Source organism: Zonotrichia leucophrys, chromosome 1A, assembly GCF_028769735.1.
Source record: "Zonotrichia leucophrys gambelii isolate GWCS_2022_RI chromosome 1A, RI_Zleu_2.0, whole genome shotgun sequence".
Taxonomy (NCBI): Eukaryota; Metazoa; Chordata; class Aves; order Passeriformes; family Passerellidae; genus Zonotrichia; species Zonotrichia leucophrys.
This window is the reverse complement of record NC_088170.1, coordinates 26046623-26068700: the sequence shown is the minus strand read 5'-3', so window position 1 is coordinate 26068700 and position 22078 is coordinate 26046623. Positions and strand designations below refer to the sequence as shown.

The following is a 22078-nucleotide window of genomic DNA, read 5'->3' as shown; positions in this document are numbered from 1 at the left end:
TTTCGTTCTGTTAATTTTAATTTATACCTTCTGTATCCATGAGCAATCCCTCTAATGTAAGAAAAAGTCATAATTTAGTCCCTAGATAGTAAAAAATATTGAAAAATTAAAGATGTTAAAGGTTTATTGTATCAAAAAGTGTATAGTCTTCTTTCAGCATTTCACTTTTTTTCAAACCATGTAATTTTTATTTGTCTTTTATTACAATATGTCAAAGGTTACACACACTGTATTTCTTTAGTTTGCTGCTACCCCTGTGTTCCCTGAGGGAAAATCTGCACTCATTTCACAAAAGCAGAAGTAAATACAAACCAGAAACCTATGAGAGCTGTTCACTCAGCTCTACGGGGGGATTTGCATGATTTGCCATGTGTTAGCTCAGCAGAACTTTCTATGCTGCCTGTGGCACTGTTTCTAAACTGACTTGCTTTCTGGGATGATGTGTTTTCCTTAATAGAACAAGTAGCTCCTCAAAAAGTAAACAATACATAGAAAAACTAACCAGCTCTGTGGTGTGTCATTCATTGTCTGGCCATGTAATTTGGAATAATCATCCAGTGAGAGTTGAAAGAATTGCTTTTAGCCACACAAAAGCAATCTCATCTTGTTAAAGGAATACTCTGGATTCTCTGGTTTCACTGTGTACTGATAAACCTAGTACGTCCACACAGGTTTGAGATTGTACCAAGGAAAAGGCATCTCTTTGTGACACTTGGAGTTTTTGCTCTGTAAATAGTTCAGTGAGTGTTCTCATTTCCAGTGACTGATGATAACTTCCATGGTGATTGCAGTTCAGCCAGCTACCAGAGACACAAGCACACAAGGAGCACTTATATCATCCATTGCTGTGACTCAGTGCCCACATCTGCCAACAGATTTCAGGAGAGGGTAACCTTGGACAATTGGTCCTTTGGAAAACACTCAGGGCGAGCTGTTCTGAAATCTGCCATGATCAGAAGAAAATGCGTAGTTGTAGTTTTTCATACATTGCAGGTCTGCAGTGCTGAGCAGGACATGAATCCTGTAAAACTGAGCCTATGTTAGGTGCCAAGCCTGTTGCCTAGTAGTCTGAAGGGGTGTCTAGGTGTTCAGGTAATCACATCCAGGTTCATACTAAGGATCTTTGGCATTTTTCAGGTAGTACAAAAGAGAATGAAAGCAGCTTTAATGGTCAAGGAATCACCTGCCACAGTGGAGTTCTTGATTTGAAGTAAGCATACTAAGCTTCATGACCAACACATTTTTCTGAGCTAAGGCAGTGCCGCTTTAGCCTGGCTGCAGCCTGAATGCAGCACAAGCACGCTGAATGCTGTGCTGAGCAGGACTGAGCCTGGATCCCAGTGCCAAACCCATCTGTTGCAACAGGCTCTTACAGAAATACTGGTTTAGCCTCCTGCAATAGAATCAGTGCTTGACCTTCTTTAGGGGCCTCCATGTACCAACCCAGAGCTGTGCTCTGTCCCTGGGTGCCCTCAGGCTCCTGGAGACAGCCTCTGCTGGAGCCCCCCTCCACAGGCAAGGACTGAGTCAGTGATGCAAGCTCTGGGGGCAGGATGCAAAGGGAGCATTCCTGATAAGTGCTAGGCACTGAGGCAGAGCTCAGAGTCCTGCCATTGTGTAGCTCCATGTGTAAGACACTCAACTGGCAAGTGAGGGACCTCATTCAAACTCTTCTGCTGATTTGGAGCAGCAATTTGACCTCAAGTCACTGTCTCCAGAAGACACATCCCAGCTTCTATGCCATAGGGCAATTCTCCTAGTGCCTCTGTCAAGGCTCTTTGTCCCAACTGGGAGAAAACGATGGCTCTCTGTGCACTCAGTGACCACACCTGAATGTTTCTTACACACATGTTCTGAGTCTTTTAAAAAAGCTTCAAGATGTAATATTAAAAAAATAAAAAAAAACCAAGATCACATTTACAAGGAAAATATATATATGTCAATATCTAAGGTATTCTCTGGTGATTTTATTCCCATTATGCAAAAAATGGCATTAGTTTGATGTTCTGTGCAATTCCAAGTCAGTACTTCAACTATCCAGACAGACTGAAACCACAAGTTACAGAGCATGCTCATGGAAAACACACAAAAAGCAAAGAAAAACATATCAGCCATTAAAACTCAAGTTTTACTAAAGTTTATGTAATTTTCATGACTGTACAAATGTTAGGATGAGTTGAACCATTTGACAGCAAAACAACTGAAACTATAAAGTTTGAATGTGCATACAATTCAGGTAAGAAGTAAGTTTGTTTTCTCCTCGTACCACACATCTGTGATGGCAGGTGCCATGTGGAAGCAAGAGCTGTGTCCTTATATCCTGTCTTTTGTCCCTTTCTAGCTGTTCACAGAAACTGCTTCTTATTGAAAAATGTTTCCATATCTGTTGTTCTTCCAAAACTGCTAAAAAGCCCTTGGTTAAGGACTTTGGTTTTATTTTGTCTTATGAGAAGGGGCTGAGTTACTTGACTAATTCAAACCCCCAAAAGACATTTCTGAATTCTGGTTGGAAGGCATTTCCCTCCAACCTAGAGGTACGTTTCCAGCTTAGACTCGTGCCCAGTCTTTACCTGTGGCTGTTGACTACCTTACGCTCTCTACTCCACACTGCTGCCTTCTGCATGTCTCATTTCTCCTGTGGCCCTTCACAGGGGTCACTGGGTGTCACCTCAGGGTTGGGCATGTCGCCAGGTGGCAGATGTCAGAAAGACAAGCAAGGCGAGCCACTGCCTTGTGAGTCACTTATTTACAGCAGATTGCCACTTTAGCTGATTGAATAAAGGGAACGCCTGTAATGGCACATAATTGTTGTTGCAATAATAGCAATCGACTGCTCATTTTTACCACATGCCTGCTGTACTTCTCTGCCCTCTTCATATTCCCAAGCACCAAACACCTCGGATAAATAAGACATTAGTATCCAGTACAACTTTAAAAGGGTTGCAAGTGGGAGTACAGGTATTTTAATTTTAGAGTCATGTGGCATCCCCATCTCTGTTTCTCCCTAATTCCTGTCACTCAGACTATGCTGTGCAGTCCTTGTCCTGGATCCTTCTTTTTCTTCCTTACTGCTTTGTGGTTTCAAACTATTTAAAATTGAATGATATAAAGAAGCCCACCTTCAAAAAGTCAGTGTGCTGGGGAATAGGAAGGCATCCTTAAGTTCTCTCCATAAACTTCTGTCTTGCAGATGGGATTTATTTGCCACAAAGACATCTGCTTTTGGGGGCTGAGATTTTACTGCCAAACACCGGAACAAAGCTGGTGTGGGGCCATACAGAATAGAATCCTTTATATTTCCTTGTTCTTAATATAGAAAGTGTTGCAGATACTTGGCAGATGCACTACTTTTTTTTTTTCTTTCTGTTGTCATTTTCATTATTTAAATAGATACATTCAGGCTGCAGATTGCTTTGACAAGTAGATGGAAGAATTTGGTAAATTCCAAAGAACACACATTAGGTATTTGGCAGTATATCCTCAGCAAACAGCTCTAATGCCATCACACCCTGTGTCTGGCCATCCCACCTGATTGTATTTGGAATCACTGGCTCCTTCCAGCCAAGGGGAGCTGGAAGTCTCAAAGACATTTACATTTAGTGTAGATCACAGATGTCTTCTCCAAGTGTGCTCCATGCTATTACTCAAGACCATGGGCATGGGAGTGAAACTCTAGAAAGGAATCCGTTTTAGGAACGGCATTGTTTGGAGCTCAAAGTCAGGCAGGAAACCAAGTCTCTGGCAAGGCAAAATGGGAGGGATGGAGCTGTTGCTGCCTTTGGCCGTTCATCCCAGCCAAGGCAGAAACGGTCGAAACTGCTGAACCACCGCGGTGCCCAGCTTGGTTTTTCAAGGTAAGCTAGTACTGACTGTGGTTTTGTGGCACCTGCGGCCTCTGTGAATGCAGTTTACCTGCCCGACTAACTTCTATTTATGCTCAGGTGCCTTCAGGAGCCCCCAGGTCCAGGCTTAGGGCAGCACCGAAGCACTGCGGGTACATCGCACCCTGACCGGCGGGCGGCTCCGCCCTCGCCCCGCTCCTGCCGGGGCAGCACCTGGCGGCTTGGCCGGCGGCGAGGGGCCCGTTCCCCCATTCCCCTGGGCCCGCGGGCGGCCGGTACGTGAGCGGGCGCGCGGCCGGGGGGCGGCACGGGCGCGTGGCCGGGGGAGGTGACACGGGCGCGTGCCCGGGGGTGCCAGCGCGGGCGGCTCCGCGCGCGCCGCCGCTCGGGCCCAACGGCCCTCGGCCAACGGCCGGCGCGCGCTCCCGGGGCGGGCGGGCGGCGCGAGGGCGCGCGCACGCGTTGCCATGAGACGCGGGCGGCGGGGGAGGGGGGTTACGTGGTGACGTTAATTCTATATGAGCGCGAGCGGCGGGAGCGCGGGTCCTTTCACCGCCGGCCGCGCGGCGCCTCCGCCTCGCTGCTCCTGAGTCACCGCCGCCCGCCGGCCGCGCAGGTACCGCCGGAGCGCGGCCGCCGCCGCCGCCCCGGGCTGGGGGTCTGGGGGGCACGGGGGGCGCCCGGGGGGCGCTGGGCCCCCCGCTCTCTCGCGGGGAGGCCGTGGATGCCGGCCCGGCCTAGCGGGGCCCCTGGGCTGGCGGGACGCGGGGGGCCGGCGGTGCCCGTGCCACACCGGGTACCGGCCCGCGGGGCGGCCACGCCGCTGCTCGCCCCCCCGGGCCCGCAGCGAGCAGCGCTGCCCGCCGCCTCCAGCGCGTCCCTCCGCTGCGCCCCGCGGAGCGCCCGGGCCGCGCTAGGCCGGGGCCCGTGGCGTGGCCGGCGCTGGGGGGAGGCGGGTCGGCCCCGCAACACGTGGGCGCCCGAGCGGGGCCGCGCCCGGCGCGGCCGGGGACCGGGAGGGCGGCGGGGCCGGAAAGCGGCGCGGGGAGAAGCGGGTGAGCGTCCGGCCGGGCGCGGGGAGGGCGCGGGAGGGGCTCGGTGCCGGAGCGGCGCGGGGCCCCGCGCGGTGAGTGCGCACATGGCGGAGCGGGGCGGCGATGGCAGCGCGCCGTGGCCTTGTGCCGCCTCCCGCGCCTTGTTCCCGCTCCGAGCGGAGCCGCGGCGCGGGTGTGCTGTGCTCTGCTGCTGGCAGGGGGACCCAGAGATTCAGCCAGCGGGCGGGCTGCTCCCTGCCTCGGGGTACTGTGGTGTCCGAGAGCTCAACATGTCGCTTCTCCGGGCGCCTGTTTGCTGGTATCGCCCTGAATAGTGTCCCCAAGGAAGGCTGAGACACTACCTGGAGGATTTAGTAATTACAAGTGGATCTACTGTCTTGTGTTCAGCATTCATTTAGATGTATAAAACATACTCTATTCCATATTGAATGTTTAGGGGCCTTACACTGCCAATACTTGTGAGGCTTTCAATATTGGCTAAAAAACCGACATCGTCTGCTTGCAGAAAGAAAGTACAAACCTTTTTTGAAGCAACTGGGATAGTAATAACGCTGCAGCACCTTCCACATTTTATCTCCAAGCTCTCTGCAGTTAGGTACATGTTTGAAGTCCTGTTGAGATACACTTTGAGTGTATCTCACTCTAGTGAGAGCATTTCGTGTTCTACCTCACTTGTGGAGGGTCAGAGAAGTGGGCATAGTGTCTGCAGGGTATGACAAATACTCTCCTTTGCTCAGCACCTCTTGGGATTTTAACATCTGCTGGTAGATAGATGCTACATTAATCAGGCAGGAGATAGTGCCTGATAATTTTAATTACAGTCATGAAATGAAACTTGAGGGAAGAGTTAAGGCCTAAGGCTGTGAACTCCTGAAGGTAGTTTTTGACAAACATGTTGGTAGCTTTTTAGCAGCCTTCCTGCTGAGCCCATTTTACAGTGGTACTCTTTAAAGAATGAGAGAATCACTGTACTTTGATTGAAGCAACCTGAGTGGTTTCCAGTCTCTTGCAAATCCAGAAACTATATTAATCCTTAGAGGAACATGGTATTTAAAATATACATACATGGAAGTTTAAGTGACTTGGATGCTTCTATACGAGACAAAAGTTGAGGCTGCTCAGGCTTGGAGTACCTGAAACATTGATAGAAGTGCTTAGAACAGGCCGCTGACACCTGAGCTTGTGTGTGTCCCACTTAGTCCCGTGAGAGTGATACATGTTAGCAGTGTTACTGCCCTCCACTTTTTCTGTGCTTTGTGACAAGTCTTGGATATCGTGTACTCTTGGTTTCTGAGGCCAGAATGTTGGTCCTGTGCACAGGTGGTAGATTGGTGTTTCTCAGAGCTCCTGGTCCTTCTCTGCCTTGGACAGACTAGGGAGTGAATGTTGGGAGCACGCAGAAGTTCTGTGCTGCATCTGTGCTGCCAGCCCAGTGTTTCAGAAGTGCCCGATCTGCTGCAGCTCTGCCTGTTTACAGGTACACAGCAATGCTCCCACCATCCTGGTGCATCATCTACCGCCTGCCTCACTCAGAAACTATCCCTGGGAGCAGCTGGGGGCTTGTTATGGTGACCTGCTTACTAAATACCCTGGAAAGGGGTGGTGTGGTTTTTTCCTTAGCTTTGAGCATGTGTGCACAAGCGAAACTGAAACCAAGGTGGTGTGGGCATGGTGTTATAAACCTCTGTTAACAGAGTTTTCACAACCCCGAGTGAGACCTGGATCTTCCAGGCTGAGGCCGTGTCCTCTAGTAGAGAACTCCACATCTATGAGGAAACTTTGGCTTACCCTGTACATTTGATAAAAACCTCTTTATTCACTAGGCTCCTAAAAGTTAAAGCAATGCTAACATGAAGAGCTTGACTTATCATGGCAGAAATTGTATTCCTTCAGGGAGTAAAATAGCTTGAGGATATTAATTTCAGTAGTGAAAAATTTTAGGGGGGAAATAAGACAAGAATCTTCTATTTTGAATTTTTGTTCAGTCCTTTGGAAGCCAGTTTATTCCAGTAGAACATCAGGTATTATGAACATGTCTCTGATATCTTCACCTTTTTGCTAATGTAGTTGTAATGCAGTTCATATTGAGGTTCTTGTGAAACAGCTGCAAACATGGCATATCTCTAACTAAGGATCTGATTCTAAAGGAAACTGCAGGAATTGGACAGGTTACAGAAAATGGAGATGCAGGTGTTCTTTCAATGCCTGTTTGTTTTTCTGCATCCCTGTAAACATTCAGTGCAACTTCAGCTCTGGGATTTTCCATGAGCTGGGAGTGCTTTGGTATTTGTGAGGTACAGATAGCCATTTACACAGAAGACAGAACTTTGCAAACAGAAGCAAGACTTTTTAATGCTAGTTTTATTTTAGTACAGCTGAGGAGTCTTCTCAACTGCTCTGGGCAACTGCATTGCTTTGAGCTTCTCCTTAGGGAGGTGGCTAGTAAATAACAGAGTGGAACTTCATAGTAGGTCTTTAATCCAAGGAGGGGTTGTGATGAGGGGTTTAATACTTACAGGTCAGTTTTCATTTGTAAATTGCTTGGCGTTCAAAAGTGATTATAATTAAAGCTAATTCAATCTAGCTGATTCTCACTCAGCTCAGAGGTTAGTGCATTTCCTCATCACCCAACACTGTTAATCTGGAGAGTAGGTCTGGTGTCATAATGTATTTGTCTAGAAAACCAGACATGCCTGGAAGGCATCACAGAAGTTGCTTGGGGATTCATTTGATGACCTTCTGAAAAATTAAGCTATTTAGAAGCAACGTGTGAGGGCTTCCTACACTGAATGATTATATCATTTTCTGAATCAGCAAAGTTAATGCAGAAGTAAAAATCCTAATTATTGATATACTTGTGTATTTAGCCATAACTTTTGACCTTAATTTTTCAGGAAGATTTGACATATTGCAGATTAAATCTTCATTGCAGTCAATTAAAAAAGTTTTCTGATTTACCTTTGACACTCCAGAATTACTTAAAATATAAATATTTAAAGATATGAACTTCCTGAAAGATTAATATTTTAAATAAATTTGCATCATCTGCTTAAATGAAGACATTATCTGTATCCTAACTAGTTGTCAAAGGTTAAACTGCAGGTCTTTCCTAGATAGAAAGCTGTTTAGATTTTTAGTACTGGAAAATACGATGCATTTGGGGGCTGTGTGCTTAAATGTACATCTGCACAGACATGACTTGCAATGGTGATGTCTCAGTTTAAATCCTAACTTGCCACAATGAATAGACAGTTTGCACATCAACTGTTTCACCTTGTCATTGAGGACTGTAGAAGAAAGTACTACCAGTTGCTCCTTGGTAGATTTTTATGTTCAATGAAAGCCAATTTTAGATACAAAAGCTGGGTTTTGGATGTACCTGTATCTTTGAAGCATTCAACTGATGATTTTATATTTATTCTTTAAAAAACTACCACTGCCAAATAACAAACAAGCAATGAGGAAACCTTCACCCAAAACATGAGAGATACTAGAATTAACTGAGTGTTGGAGATTGTGGTTATGAGGTTTGACAAAGTGGGTGCCTGAAATCTGAAATGGACAAACCCCTAGACTTCTAAGACCCAGGATAGAAACATAAATGTTATCTTTTCTGACCATCTGCACTACAATTGGTTCAATCCACTACTTTATTTAGTTATAGTTTAATATGCAGTGTTTCAAAGAACAGAGAAGCAGTTCTTTCAGATTTCTTGTGGGATGACTTGCCCACGAGGGAAAGTTTTGGTTTAGTTTAGGCCCTCGTTAAACCTGATAGACATTGAAAAGTCAAGTTGAGGAATGCAGGGAGGGTCCATGAAAAAAAATTGTTCATATTGAAGCCAAGTTTGAATCAGTTATTTTTGAACTTCTTGTTAATGTATGTATTTTTGTCATTTCTTGTTGCTCTTCACGCAATTGCTATTAATACAAAATGTGAACAGCTTCTGTTGCTCAGGTATTTATGTTGCTAGGCCCTTAACTGAGCTAGTTCCTCTCTTCAGTGTTGAGCAGTGGATACAGTATTTTCATTAAGGACACATTACTGAAGTGCAGGATGATCGTATTTTGTGATTGTGTGTTTTAGTCACCATGGATTCATTTCAGATCTTGCCGCTTTTGCATGTTGAGAAGAAGTCTTCAGTGGACTGCATGCCATTATATATAGTCTTTACATAGCAGATTTTTGACCTTTTGAATTCTAAAGCAGTTGGAATTGCATCTTTTTATTTGTTCCTTTAGATTTAAATACTATTTATTTTGCCTCACTTGACTCACCCTTTTAAGCAGTAGTTGAATCGTGATACTACAGTTTTGGAAATAACTCATCTTTGAATGAAAGTATCAACTGGTATAGTGCTTTATGCTGTTTCTTGTGTGTGCAGGGTGGCTTTATCAGATGCATGCTTGCTATGTTTGAGCTGCGGAGATCTTCATGACACAGCCTCTTGATTCTTTAACCACCATCTTCAGTGTTTTGGAGGTACCACATACTTCCGTATTGCTGCTGAAGGCAAGGTTGAGTGAAATTCACAAGAGAGTATTTCTGGAGATAACTTTGTAAACAGCGCTCAAGTTCCATGGTTCAAGTCTTCCGTAGCCCTACTGCATGTTTACAATTGCTTTTTAAACTGCACCTGTATTCATTTGAAAGTGACTGGCTGAAACCATAACCATGGGCATTCCTCTGTTGGGTCTCTACTGCCAATTGTAACATCTCATCCCAATAGCCTCCAAAATGTGTTAAAGTTCTGGTTGTGTTCTTTTTTAGTGCACACTAACTTGTTAGTTGAAAACTGCGTGCTTTAGAGTTGGTAGTCTAGTAGTGGCCTGGCTTCCATAGGAAAAATACTAAACAGAAGCTAACAAAGAAGTTGCTAAATACATTTAGGAATTTCAGTGGCTTCTTGATTAGTGAATGAATTTAAAATTGCATTCATCAGATGTTCTAGGAAAAAGCACACTTCTGAAGCATGTACATTTTTTTCAGTATTTTATAACTTTCTTTTCACAGAAGGATGCTTAGATGTTTTTGAAGTCATATTGGATAAAAACTTGAATGCTGCAGCATGTGAGTTTTGCAGATAGCAATGTAATTGCCAGTATGGTTGTGTTTGATTATGTGGCCATCTAGGCAACCATTTAATGCTCTTTCCCATTGTTTGATGTTGTGGCACGCACAAGTTTGGTTTTCATTAAGTTGTTACAGTGCACCCTGTTACCTGAAGAACTTTGTTTAAAAACAATTTTTTTTTATTACTTTGCCACTTTTTAACGAACTGAATACCTGAAAACATGAACTGTATTGGGAAATACTGTCATAGGAAATTTCAAATATTTCTTTATACACAAAGACTTTGATTTCAACCCTCTAGGATGGCTGCTGTTCTTCCCATTATCCATGATGGAAAGTAAAACCATAAAAACCTATAGTAAATAGTTTGTTTTAAAAAAAAATAAAGATCCTTGTTAATTTTTCCAGGTTTGTATTTAAACTTGTGACTTACCTAATAACGAAAGATTGTTCTAAGTAGAAATTGTTAAGTTTTCTGCTGCAGAATCTTGGCATTCAGAACAAAGGCAACATTGTCTGCTAATTACCCTATTTTTAGAACATGATCACGGAGCTCAGGTCAGTAGTATAGACAAGCATGCAGATGTAGTTTAGTCCTGATTTTAATTTGTAATTTGGTAGTCCATCTCCTTCTTGGTATGGAGGCTCTTTTCTGCTGAAAGAGTAAACAGGCACTATCTAAAATGCAGTTAAAATACTACAGAGAGAGGAGTTCAGTATTTGTTGATTGAATCCTCATTTCCTGATAGAAAACTTAGTTCAGGGGAAAGCTTACAGTGGTGTTCTACATGAATGAAAACAAATCCTGAGGTTACTAATAGCTGAGTAATATTATTACTTATGTATATGATCCCTTTGCTTTGTTTTGCAGAATTTGACTTTTTTCCCATCAACTGGCATTCTCATACAAGTGTAGAGCACTTCTGAATTGAAATGTGGAAAATGTGTTTTCATGCTGTAACATGTATACATGTATTGTGCAGAGGCCTGCAAGGACTAATGAAATAGTTGCATTGGCAAATGAAGTTGATGACTTTACCTCAGGAGTTACTAGGGAATGCAAAATAATACCACTTGAAGGGGAAAGAGCAGTTTCAGTTGTGTTGTGTTACTTGGTTCAGCATTCTAATGATTTTATCATGTTTGTTCTCTACAGTCAGAATCTGGATTTTTCCACATTATCATAAGCCAGATGTATCAGTACAGTGTCACAGTAACTTCAAACTTGCCTAACCCTTTTCATGAGTTATAAAAGATACTTGCCTGTGACAACCTCTGTCTCTTGACCCTGCTGATACTCGGTAACTGAAGGTCTGACACTGTACAAAGAAATGCTTTCAACAGTTTTTAACTTTACTGTCATTCAGACATTGATGGAAGGAAGGGAGTATAGGGTTATGCATAGCTGAGGAAGAACTACAATAAACTTTTTCAGCAGGGTTTACTTTCTCTAACTTGAAGATCATTCAGAAGAGAAACTGGCTGTTCCCTTTATGAAGGGAATGTATCTCTCACATGATGATATGAGTGCTTCCCATCTCAGATATTTAAGCTCATGTGCATAGCTACAAGTTGTTCTGAGTGTTTTGTGAAACGCCACTTCTTGTCTGAATTTCTTGGGCTTTTCAACTTTGTCAGGACACCTTACTTCAGCTTCTGCTTAAGATTCCTGTACATCTCCATGCCAGTTAGCATGTCTGCAGTTAACTGTGTATGTTTTTGGCACACAGTGGATGAGTTGGTGCTAGCACAATAAGTTGTGTCAAAATGATGGGATTTGAGTTACTGCAAGAGTCCAGTGTCACCTTCTTGTTACTGTATTGAGGCACCTGGGTTCCTTGCTTCCACTGACCTTTAACTCCTTAGTCTCTTTATGCAGAACTTTATAGCTTTTATATTAGTATTGTGTTTTTTATTAGATCATACTCCCTTGTTCTGTGCTTATTTTTGGGCAGACAATTTTAATTATCTATTCTAGATTTGCAAATTTAAATAAATTTTGTCAATTTTTGTTCCTGCATTAACAGTTAGAAATCTTTTGTGAACAGAATAACTTTGCGGCACTAATAAAGGAATTGTCTCTGGAGAGTTCAGTGGCTGATAAAGTCTTTCATTACACACATGTGGTATGTTGATGTTCTAGCAGTGCACTACTCTGCTCATTTGATTGAGATTGATTTTCTTTTGGACCTTCACCTTTCCTAAGAAGGCATATTTTTTCCTTAAGATGAATGATAATGTGTTTATCCGTTTAACATGTTTATCTGCTGTGTTAATCATAGAAACATGGAATTGTTTAGGTTGAAAAAGGCCTCTCCTCTAAGACTGAGTCCAGCTGTTAACCCAGCCCTGCTGTGTTCACTGCTAAACCGTGTCCCCAAGTGCCACAATAACACATCTTTTGAGCACTTCCAGGGTTGGTGATTGCACCACTTCCCTAGGCTGCTTGTTTCAGTGCTTGACAACCTTTTCAGTGAAGAAAGTTTTCCTAATATCTCATCTAAACAAGCCCTGACATAACTTGAGGCCATTTCCTCTCATCCTGTTGTTTGTTAACACTGGGGAAGAGACCACTCCCCACCCAGCTACAGCCTGCTTTTGGGTTGTAGCAGGGAGTGATAGGTCTCCCCTCAGGATAGTAATAGGTACAATATCCCTTAGTTTCATGACCAGTTTTCATGATAGTGGTAATGGATGCATGAATTTGATCTCATAGGTATAAAGGAAACACCTGGTCTTCTGCTTTATTCCCTTTTAAAATGACATTTTAAACCTGATACATTATTCCATTGCTTCTTTTTAAAGAAGAGCTAAATTTTCTCCTGGTTACTATTGAACTGTATGATCTTCTCTCTCATAATGATTTCCCTACCCTGTGACTGCTACCATAGCTTCTACTAACAGTTTTGGAATGAGTGATGCATTTTTTGGGTTGTAGTCCCAAGACATTTGAAGTGTGAAACTCTATACCATGTACTGTGCACTTTTTAAACAGTCACTCAGTTCTCACAGAATTGTTTAGGTTGGAAAAGACCTTTAAGATCACTATGCAGAGCATCTGAGCTCTTTAAAGTTACAAACTTGTGTTAGAGATTTTGAGCAAAATACCCCAGACAATTGTTTTGGTCATGTGCAAAGAGAGTTTTCTAATTGATCTCTACAATATTTTAATTTTTGTTTCCTGTATTTATTGATGATGATGTAAGGAGAAATAATACAAGTTAAGAATTCCAAGTCCTGGAATTCTAGGCAAGAACATCAGTTAGAAGTAACTTGTAGTGAATGTATTGCCCTTGAGTTTCCCAGTCTTTAGTGAGAGTTGAACTTGACTGGTATGATGTCATTTGTCTGGCACCTTTGGTTTCTGCACACATTGCAAATAGTTTACCAGACTTAATCCTGATTATTTTTTTTTAATACAACTAGCTGTCCTCCTGTGTGATCAATTTGCCTAGAGAAGGGGAAGAGGTGTTTGCTGAAAGGGGAGGCTATGGGTTCTGTTGGTGGTGTGGTGTGCTCAGAGCTGCAGAACAGCTGAGATGTGTTGTCAGCCTGGCAGCCCTGGGGCTTGTGCAGAATTGCCGATGTTTTGCTGGAGGAGCTGTGTCTCAGGAATGTCTTGCTGCCTCAGCTGACTTGGAGTTCACCTCGCTGTGACCTGCCTTCCTGAGGCCAGCGGATGTCCGGGTAATCTAATAGCCTGTGCTTACTTGGGACATGTAAAGCTGATCTGAACGAGAGAAGCCTTCTCACCAAAGCCTCTGTCCTAGCTGTAACATGGCTGGTGCCTCTGTGCAAGCTCAGGTTCGTTTCTGTGTGGATAAAGGAAAGATTAGGAAGCACTGAACACTTGGAGTTTGTATTTCTATCTTCACTTATGCAAAATCACTCAGTGAAGAAATAAAAGCCCTTGAAAACTGAAGGCTCACTAATGACTTGAGGATGAACACGTGAGCATTCTGCTTGTATCAAACTCCATTTTGTAAAAAAACATGACAGTTTAACAAGATTGTGTCCTTTAAGCCTAATGAAAATAACAAATTGTCACACAGTTTTGATAAGTTTTAAATTTTAGGGGAGTTTTGCTAATTTTTAGTAATTCTGGAGGATGCACTCAAAACAGTGGGTAAGCTAGTGCTGGATTAAGTCTTCCAACCTTTTGATTTTGATAAAGAATGTGCTTTCTTGTGATGGCAGGCAAGCTTAAGGTACCTGTATGAAAGAGGTTTTTAATTGAAACCTATAGGAAACTTGCACTGTAGCTTGCTTTTCTGTACTCTTGCTTTCTTTTTGTAGCATGAACTTCCTACACATTCTCTTTCAAGCCCTGAAAAGATAACTGTTGCTTTTCTTCTGCATATTTTTACAATGAGCAGCAAAACATTGTAAGTAAAGCCAGTGGGTGCCTCTGTATTTGATGATAATGCATCTACTGCATTCAAACAGTTAGTGACTGTAGCTTTCAAGAGGGAAATAAAATATTTTACTAAGGTGTATATTTATATTTTTAAGGTTTTTTGCATGCTGGCTTTATGCAGGGGTGTAGACTACCCTTTGCCTGTGCTCATAAGCCTCTTCATGCAGTCAGGACTCCTACAGTCCAAACAGTATCTTAGTCCAAAACAGTTACCTAGACACTGAGGCTTGAAGTAACACACCAGGTGTATCCAGGTTTGTTATAATCCTGCAGTGACAACTGGTGAACTGATACCTCCCTGGCACTGCTTCAGGGAGTGACGCTAGTTGCTCACATGCCAAGGTGTAGCTGCTGTTTATGAAAGTAAATGCACCTATGAATGAACTGTGTCTTATGGAAAGTGGATTGATAGGAGTTCTATATTTAAATATTTATTGCTGGGGAGATCCTGCAAAATAAATACTGCAGAGATCTATTAAAATTTTATTGATTGTGGTATGTAGTGTATTTGAAACTGTGAAGACAAGGCCAGGACCTTGAGCTGGGCACTGCTCAGAGATAGTGGAGGTTGTTTGCTCTCAAAGAATGCATTTTATCAGTGCTTTTTTGCAGTGTTTTTGTTTCTGTTTGGGTTTTTTTAGCCGGTTGAGCTGTGTTTGCAGAGAAACTTATGGTTAAGTAAATGACAGTAAACAAAATGTGGTGCAGCTACATCTCTTCCATGCTAGTGGGTTGCACAGATTAGCCTAAATGTCTGCCAGCATAGTTTTCTTGGCAGTGCCTTGTAGTCTCCTTACTCAAGAACAGTTGTCTAGAGCTGGCAGATAATTGTCATGACAGACACTAGTATCTCCTCAGTTTGCAGAAGAACTCTTCCAACTGTGTACATTCTGATACTGAGTTGTGTAAAAAATGGAGGGAAGATTAAAGGATGGGACATGAAAAAGACTGCTGCAAGGAGAATAGGAAAAATTGGATGAGAGAGAGAAACACACTGGAGGGAGGCTCTGAAGCTGACAGCTGCTTGATACAGTCTATTTTAATTTCAAAAAATCTTTGAAGAATGTTGTTCAAACTCTCTGAGTAAACTGGGCCATAATTTGAAACCATACAGTGCTTGCAGGGATTGTTTTAAGAGTCAGGAAGCAGAGGGTGATAACTGCCCATTGCAATGAGGAGAGAGAGGCACATGCTGGAGTCCCACAGGGTGCTGTAGCAAGATGAATGCCTTTAGCGTAGTCAGAAATGATCTTGGAAAGAGGATGAACAGTGAGAGGATGGAGGAAAGTTTGTGATGACAAGTAGTTGTTCAGAGGCTGAAAATAAGGGCCCAGTGAGGAATTCAGTAAGGGGAGACTGTTGGTGAAACTTTCTCTGCTACACAGTTGCATAGTGTAGAAAAATCATTGAACTGATCTCTGAGCTGAATATTGCACCTGAGAAACTTGAGTGATATCATCAGCTTACCTGCTGGTTCTAGGGAAAATGAGGACTAGTTTCTGAAATAAAAATTTGTTATGACATTGTCAAATACCTGCACTTCTGATCCAGTGTGTTTTTGCTGAACGTAATTGAAAGCTACAAGTGTTTCTGGGAGAATTCTTACCATGTCATTGCTTTTTTCCAATGTATTGGCTAATGGCCCTTGTTGGAGGTGGGATGGATGCTGCTTATAGTTTTAAGGCATCATTTGTTTATAGCCACTCTTGTATTCATTTGGGAAAAAATGTTGAAATGAACTGTGGAAGTTGGTCTCTTTCAGAAAACCTCTAAGGTGTTTCAGCTGCTGGTTGATCTAGCCCATTGACTTGGAGAGACCACAGGGTTTGTGCTGCCACTGGTCTCTTGTTTGTTGAAAGAACTACCTCCTGTTTTATGGCAATTAAAGTGTTTTTTGATAGGGAGAACAGAGAAAGGAATTGCTGGTCTCTGCAAGGAGCACCACTATGTTGGATTTGCAGAAAAAATGTATGAGAGGCAGGTGAGCTGTGCTTCTTTGCTCTTTTGCACAGCAATACTATCGGTCTTCTTGAAATGCATTAAAAACAAGTTAAGAGGAAGTGTGTAAGTGTGGGATCTCAGCACCTCAGGACTGAGGTGCCGAGTCACCGAGACCACCCTTGGGGGGCTCGGGAGTCCTGGAATGTTGCCAGAAGTGTCTGGTGGCTGGACTTTGATCCTACACAGGAGACGACACCTGTATGAGGATAGGAGGATTTCACCGGGGTGAATGGTGAAGGGATTAGTTAATTAGAGGGTGAGACACAGGGTTTAGGATTTCTGTACAGGGGGGTTTAGAGAAGTAAGATGGAGGAATTGGGGTGTGTCCTGTCCTTCTTCTTCTTCTTCTTCTCCTCCATCTTCTGTGGTGATGGTGGCACTTTGGGATTGGTCATTACTAAAAGTGCACTGGGCAAGAAGGGTGAAAGGTATTGGGGAAAAATGATAAATATTGTACACGTAACTTTGGGTATAAAGATAGGTGACTGTCCGGAGGGCAGGGGAGTGTGCTCATGGCTGGCTGCTGAGCAGACCTCTGTTGGGCCAAGAGAAAATCTTTTAGATAAGCAATTAATAAACACAGAGACCGAGAAAAGAACTGAAGCCTCTTCTCGTCCTTTGAAACGCGGGCTGCCCCAAGGCCACCCCGGGCCTTTCCAGGCCATCCAAACAGCTGAAAATCGGACATGTAAGGAAAACGTAGTATATTTTTCATGGATGCAATATTGTGTACATCAAAAATAATGCTAATTGTTACATTGCTCAAGTAAAACAGGGCCCTGTATGTGAGAGTTGTAATTGTAGTATGTTGTTTCTGTAGGTCTTCAGTGTATGCTATATTTGAGAATGATATTCAAAGGAGAGTCTTTTGAATTGTTGCAGGGAATTGTTACATGGGTAAAACTGAAATCACAAGACAAGCAAATGTGATCTGAATAAAATGAGTCAAGAATATTGCTGTAATTCTTCTTACTGAATTGTTAGATTTTCTTTGGTTTATAGCAGTGCTCCCATCCTATTTATTAGCAAATACTGTATTATTTTTCTGAAATAGATGGCTTTGGTTCTCTAGTTTTTCTGCATATAAAGGAATTGAATCTTTTGATTACATTCTAGATCTTTATTTGGCGCTATGAAATTGTGGTCCTAAATGAGGACATCAGATACCTTCTTTCTATGTAATTCTTGGGAAGTATTTATGACACCAGAAAAACTATATTTAGATTATATTTACATAAAATGTGGGAGTTTATTTCTGAAGATTCTAAGATGTTTCTTCATATTGACTGTTAATTACTGGGATTGTGGTTTTGTGTTACACTTCAGTAGATCAAATGCAGTTTTTTCTTTTTCTGGAACACATCCGTGTAACACTTTGCTAAAATTCCCATTTGAATGCATTGTAAGGAGTTGAAATTTCTGAAGGAAATTTCAATTTGTTTAGCTTACAGGAGAACAGGTAAAATGGAGACTCTAAAGCATTGGTTTCCTTGCTTTCTGGGCCAGCAAATTATTCCTGGTAGTTGGAGCCTCCTGAATTACTGGCAGTTGGTAATAGCAGGACAGTGTTTTCTTGTGCATAGTATTGTGTTAGACTTCAAGTTACCTGAAAGATCTTTTTGGAGAAGATACTCCCAAGTACTGTTTTGCTGGTAGAAAATGTTACTCATTTTATAATATATTTGAGAACATGGGTTCTTCATGGTATGCAAGATTTGCAATAGTCTCAATATTAAATGCTTCTAGTTACTGTGTATGGAATATGTTTATGATTTCACTAAGATATTTAAGAAAATTGTGATCATTCTGAGCATGGGAATTGGTCATGTTCTAAAATTTTATCCTGGCACCTGGCATAATTTTTTTTGTAAAATGTTGCAATATTGTGGCTATTCTGAGGAATGACTTGGATTGGTTTTGTAAAGTTGGGATTAAAAGTAAAGCCACGAAAAGGCGTTTTCATTCTCAAATTGTTTTAGCTGTAAGTATGTTCTGTCTGCAGTCACATGCTGGAAATGATAAAACAGTTACCAGCACCCTTTTTGCTTCAGTTTTTCTCAGGTTATATTCCAGTTTTATACTTAGGACTAATTTTCAGTCAGTGATATTAGAACAGTCCTACAATCCAAAACTCAACATGGTGTTTTGCTGGTACTTGGTACTTCAGTTTATGTGAGTAGATCTATAGGTTCTAAACCAGAATGAAGTTTTTCAAAATTTCTGTATGTTTTAAAGACTGACAGCTCAAAATGTGCAACGGAGATGTGCCACGCTTCAGACTGTAATATATATTTATCACGTTTCATAAAGCTGACATGATTTTGTTTCTTTTAGTATTATGGCATGTGGCCATAGAGTTTATAACTGAAATCTAGTGCTCCTGTTCTAATGTGGTTTTTTTCTTTTTTTTTTTTCCCTAGTGTTTGAAGTCTTGCAGAATGGCAGACGTAGACAAGTAAGTAAAATCTGTCCATGATTTTACTGCAGCTCTGAGTGTGTCCTGTACTGTACTTGACATGGCTGGGCTCTCCAGATACTGGATAGGCAGGGTCTACACACTGACCTTGAGCACTGTGGCAAGACCTGAGGAGAAAAGCTTATGTTGCTCATGATAAATGGGTTTGTGATCTTAATTGTAAGTAAATAAGAAAGTGGAAGAAGGCATGAGTCAACTTCCTATATTAGTTGGAATTCTGGAGGGGAAAACCAGATAATATTGCCCATTCCTATTGTTTCACTCCATGTAGGGTTCTTTCTATACTTTGAGTGCTCTTTTGTGGCATTCAAAGTATAATGTAGGTGATCCTACCCACTCTTAAGGAAGATATGTGGAGCAGAAGGGGGCTTTGACTGGTTGATAAGAGCAGGAGATGAAGGAGTTTTTTATAGAAAGAAACTTTGTAATTCTGGAAAGTTGCTAATTCTGTAAACTGTTCCGGGATTGTCAAATGTGAAACTTTGTGAAAACAAAATTGGTTTTGTTTGTCTATTAAGACTTGCTTGTCAAAGGTCAAAAGATGCAACAGTTTGTTTCTACCACATAACCTCTAGTTTGAGCTCTTTAAGCTCCTTAGAGTATATTATAAAATTAACTACTTGATTGAATGAACTTGTTACTGAATATTTCTAATAGCAAAGAACAGTCTGAACTTGATCAGCAGGATATGGAGGATGTTGAAGAAGTAGAAGAAGAAGAAACTGGTGAAGATGCCAACAGCAAAGGTAATGTTGAAACGAAGAGTTTCTAAACTTCTAAGCATATGTGCTTTCTAGCTAGTGTGTTAAAAAGTTTTTACTGCAAAAAAAATAGGAAGTGGTAAAACAATTTCAGATGGACAATTGTGTTTAAGTTCTGAAGCAAGGACTTTTTCTTTCAAATTGAGTGATTTTTATTAGTTGCAGTTACTCATTGTAGTCATGTTTAATACCAGGTTCATGCAGTGCCAGCCACCTGTATAATTGGAAAAGACAGGATTATTGTGGATATGTAACAGGATTATTTAAAAACTTCACACACCTGAAGTTTTGAGTATAAAAAATTAATGTGTGCATATGTATGTATGTGTATCTCTTACTTTTGATTAGTTGCTAATAATTTGCTGTTGAGTTGACAGTGAACAGAACAAATCATGCTTAGTGTTACCACTCTTGAAATTAATAAATTCTTTTTTATTCCCCCCTCAACAAATAACGTAAGCACATATCAGAATACTTGTTTTGTCAGTGCTGAACAGTCTTACTCATGCTTTGTATTTGAAGTGTGGGGGCACAGATGGAATCTAAAGAGCAATTAGCCAAAAGAGAAATAACTAATAATCTCTGCAATAAAATTACTTGGACTGCTGATAGTGCCATGTTTCAAGTTTGCCCAAGCAGAATAATAACATTAAAATAGAACATTTTTCTCAAGATGGTATACTTCGCTAATCTATCAAAAGAAGTGTTTTCAAAACTGGATTGCAAAATTTTAGGGAGCACTAATTAGCTGAAGTAATTAAATGGCCTACAGTAATTAAATGGTAAGTATTCAGGTGTCCCACAGGAGCCTAGAGATGAATAATGTGTATTTTCAGTGATTTCCCAGTTATTTTAGGTGAGAATCAGAGGGGAAATTATACTCTAGAAATCCTAGACAGAAATCAGATTTTATAAATTAGAAACATATTTTGGTATTAGGGAGACTTCACACAGTTTTAAACAGTTCTTCTGCATCTGTAATTCTTGCTTGTCTAATTTTCTTTATTTTATGCACCATTCTTTCTTTCAAGATTGGTTCCAGAAGATGCACTTTGTGCTTACTTAATCTTCTTTTTTAATTCAGCTCGGCAGTTGACTGTGCAGATGATGCAAAATCCTCAGATTCTTGCAGCCCTTCAGGAAAGACTTGATGGTCTGGTAGGAACATCTGCGGGATATGTAGAAAGGTACAGCATTGGTTTAGTATGAGCAGAGTGTTAAAATGGTTCTTTTAAAATGTTTTCTGAACAGTGTTATCTATGGTTTATGGTCATAAACCACTATTTATGTGGTTTTATCTGCTCAGCAGAAAAGCTGATATAGTCTGTTTGTAGTGCATCTCAGAATTGAAGAGTTTTTATTTGAAGTTTCATGAAGAGTGCTAATATTTAGCATTTAGTGGCTGACGTTTTCCTCTGCAATTACAGTATGGCACACTTGTTAGGATACTTTCCTGATCCTTGGAATCTCTTTTGTAGCTTTGCCTTGGTCATGAAACAGTTACTTAAACTGGACAGATGCTTGGAGGCCTGGTGTCTCTAGCATAGTAATTTTATGCTTAGACTGTGAGCATTAGCTGATACAGCAATGTTATTAGCAGTACTTCATGTGGTTTTCTCAGTATCAAAACTTGATATAAATTCTTGCCAAAATTTTCTGTAGTTGATCTGCATTTATGAGGCATGCAGTAATTGCTTTCCTTTTGCACATTTGTAGTACAGTGGCTCATTTAGCAAACCAGTTCTGGCTCACTTTGGGTCAGACAGTGTGTTTAAAGACAGTGCTATTAGCTGCTGCACTCAGTGAAACAAAGCAGCAAATTTTGAAGAGTAAATATCTAAGCAAAAAATAACAACTGTCTTGAACTTTTTCATGAAACCAAACAAATTAATGGTGAGACCTTTCTTAGTTGTACTCAATACTGTGATTTTACTTTGTAACCTATTAATAATGTAGAACTTGTTTTTAGAAGGAAGATTTATTGCACAAATTTCTCTCATGATTTACCCAGGTGTTTGGAATACTCTGGTTCTAACTGTGGTTGAGCCTCAGTTTAAGAGTTTGTGCTAAGGATTTCAGTGTCATTGGTGAAAGTGGTTGCAGCTTTGATTTAAATCTAAAGCTTAAAGCAGAGTGTAAAATGTGTTGTGGTACAAGTTGGTTAACTTGCAAGGGGTCTGGTTAAGGAGAGATCAATATGTGCTTAAAATGCAGTGTTGGTAACAGTTCTGTCACTGAATTTTTCAGCTTGCCTAAAGTTGTTAAAAGACGTGTGAATGCCCTCAAGAATCTTCAAGTTCAGTGTGCACAGATAGAAGCAAAGTTCTATGAGGAAGTTCATGAGCTGGAAAGAAAGTATGCTGCTCTCTATCAGCCCTTATTTGACAAGGTATTTTAGTGCTACTCTGATTTGTACTTTAAAGCTTCATCTAAAATACAGCAAGGGATTATA

At 41.4% G+C, this 22078-nt stretch overlaps 1 protein-coding gene across 2 annotated transcripts in view; it reads left to right on the top strand.

Annotated features, from left to right (window-relative positions):
* The first annotated feature begins 4021 nt into the window (after window positions 1-4021).
* Window positions 4022-22078, top strand: part of NAP1L1 (nucleosome assembly protein 1 like 1) — a 29630-nt gene continuing 11573 nt past the window's right edge. The window contains exons 1-5 of one of the 2 annotated variants that reach the window (XM_064701965.1): window positions 4022-4117; window positions 18810-18844; window positions 19523-19611; window positions 20711-20813; window positions 21874-22015. In XM_064701965.1, the coding sequence (XP_064558035.1) occupies window positions 18828-18844; window positions 19523-19611; window positions 20711-20813; window positions 21874-22015 (351 nt within the window). In that variant the 5' untranslated portion in view covers window positions 4022-4117; window positions 18810-18827. Of the gene's footprint in view, window positions 4118-4312; window positions 4459-18809; window positions 18845-19522; window positions 19612-20710; window positions 20814-21873; window positions 22016-22078 lie in introns of those variants that run through there. The other variant, XM_064701966.1, reaches the window with a different exon arrangement.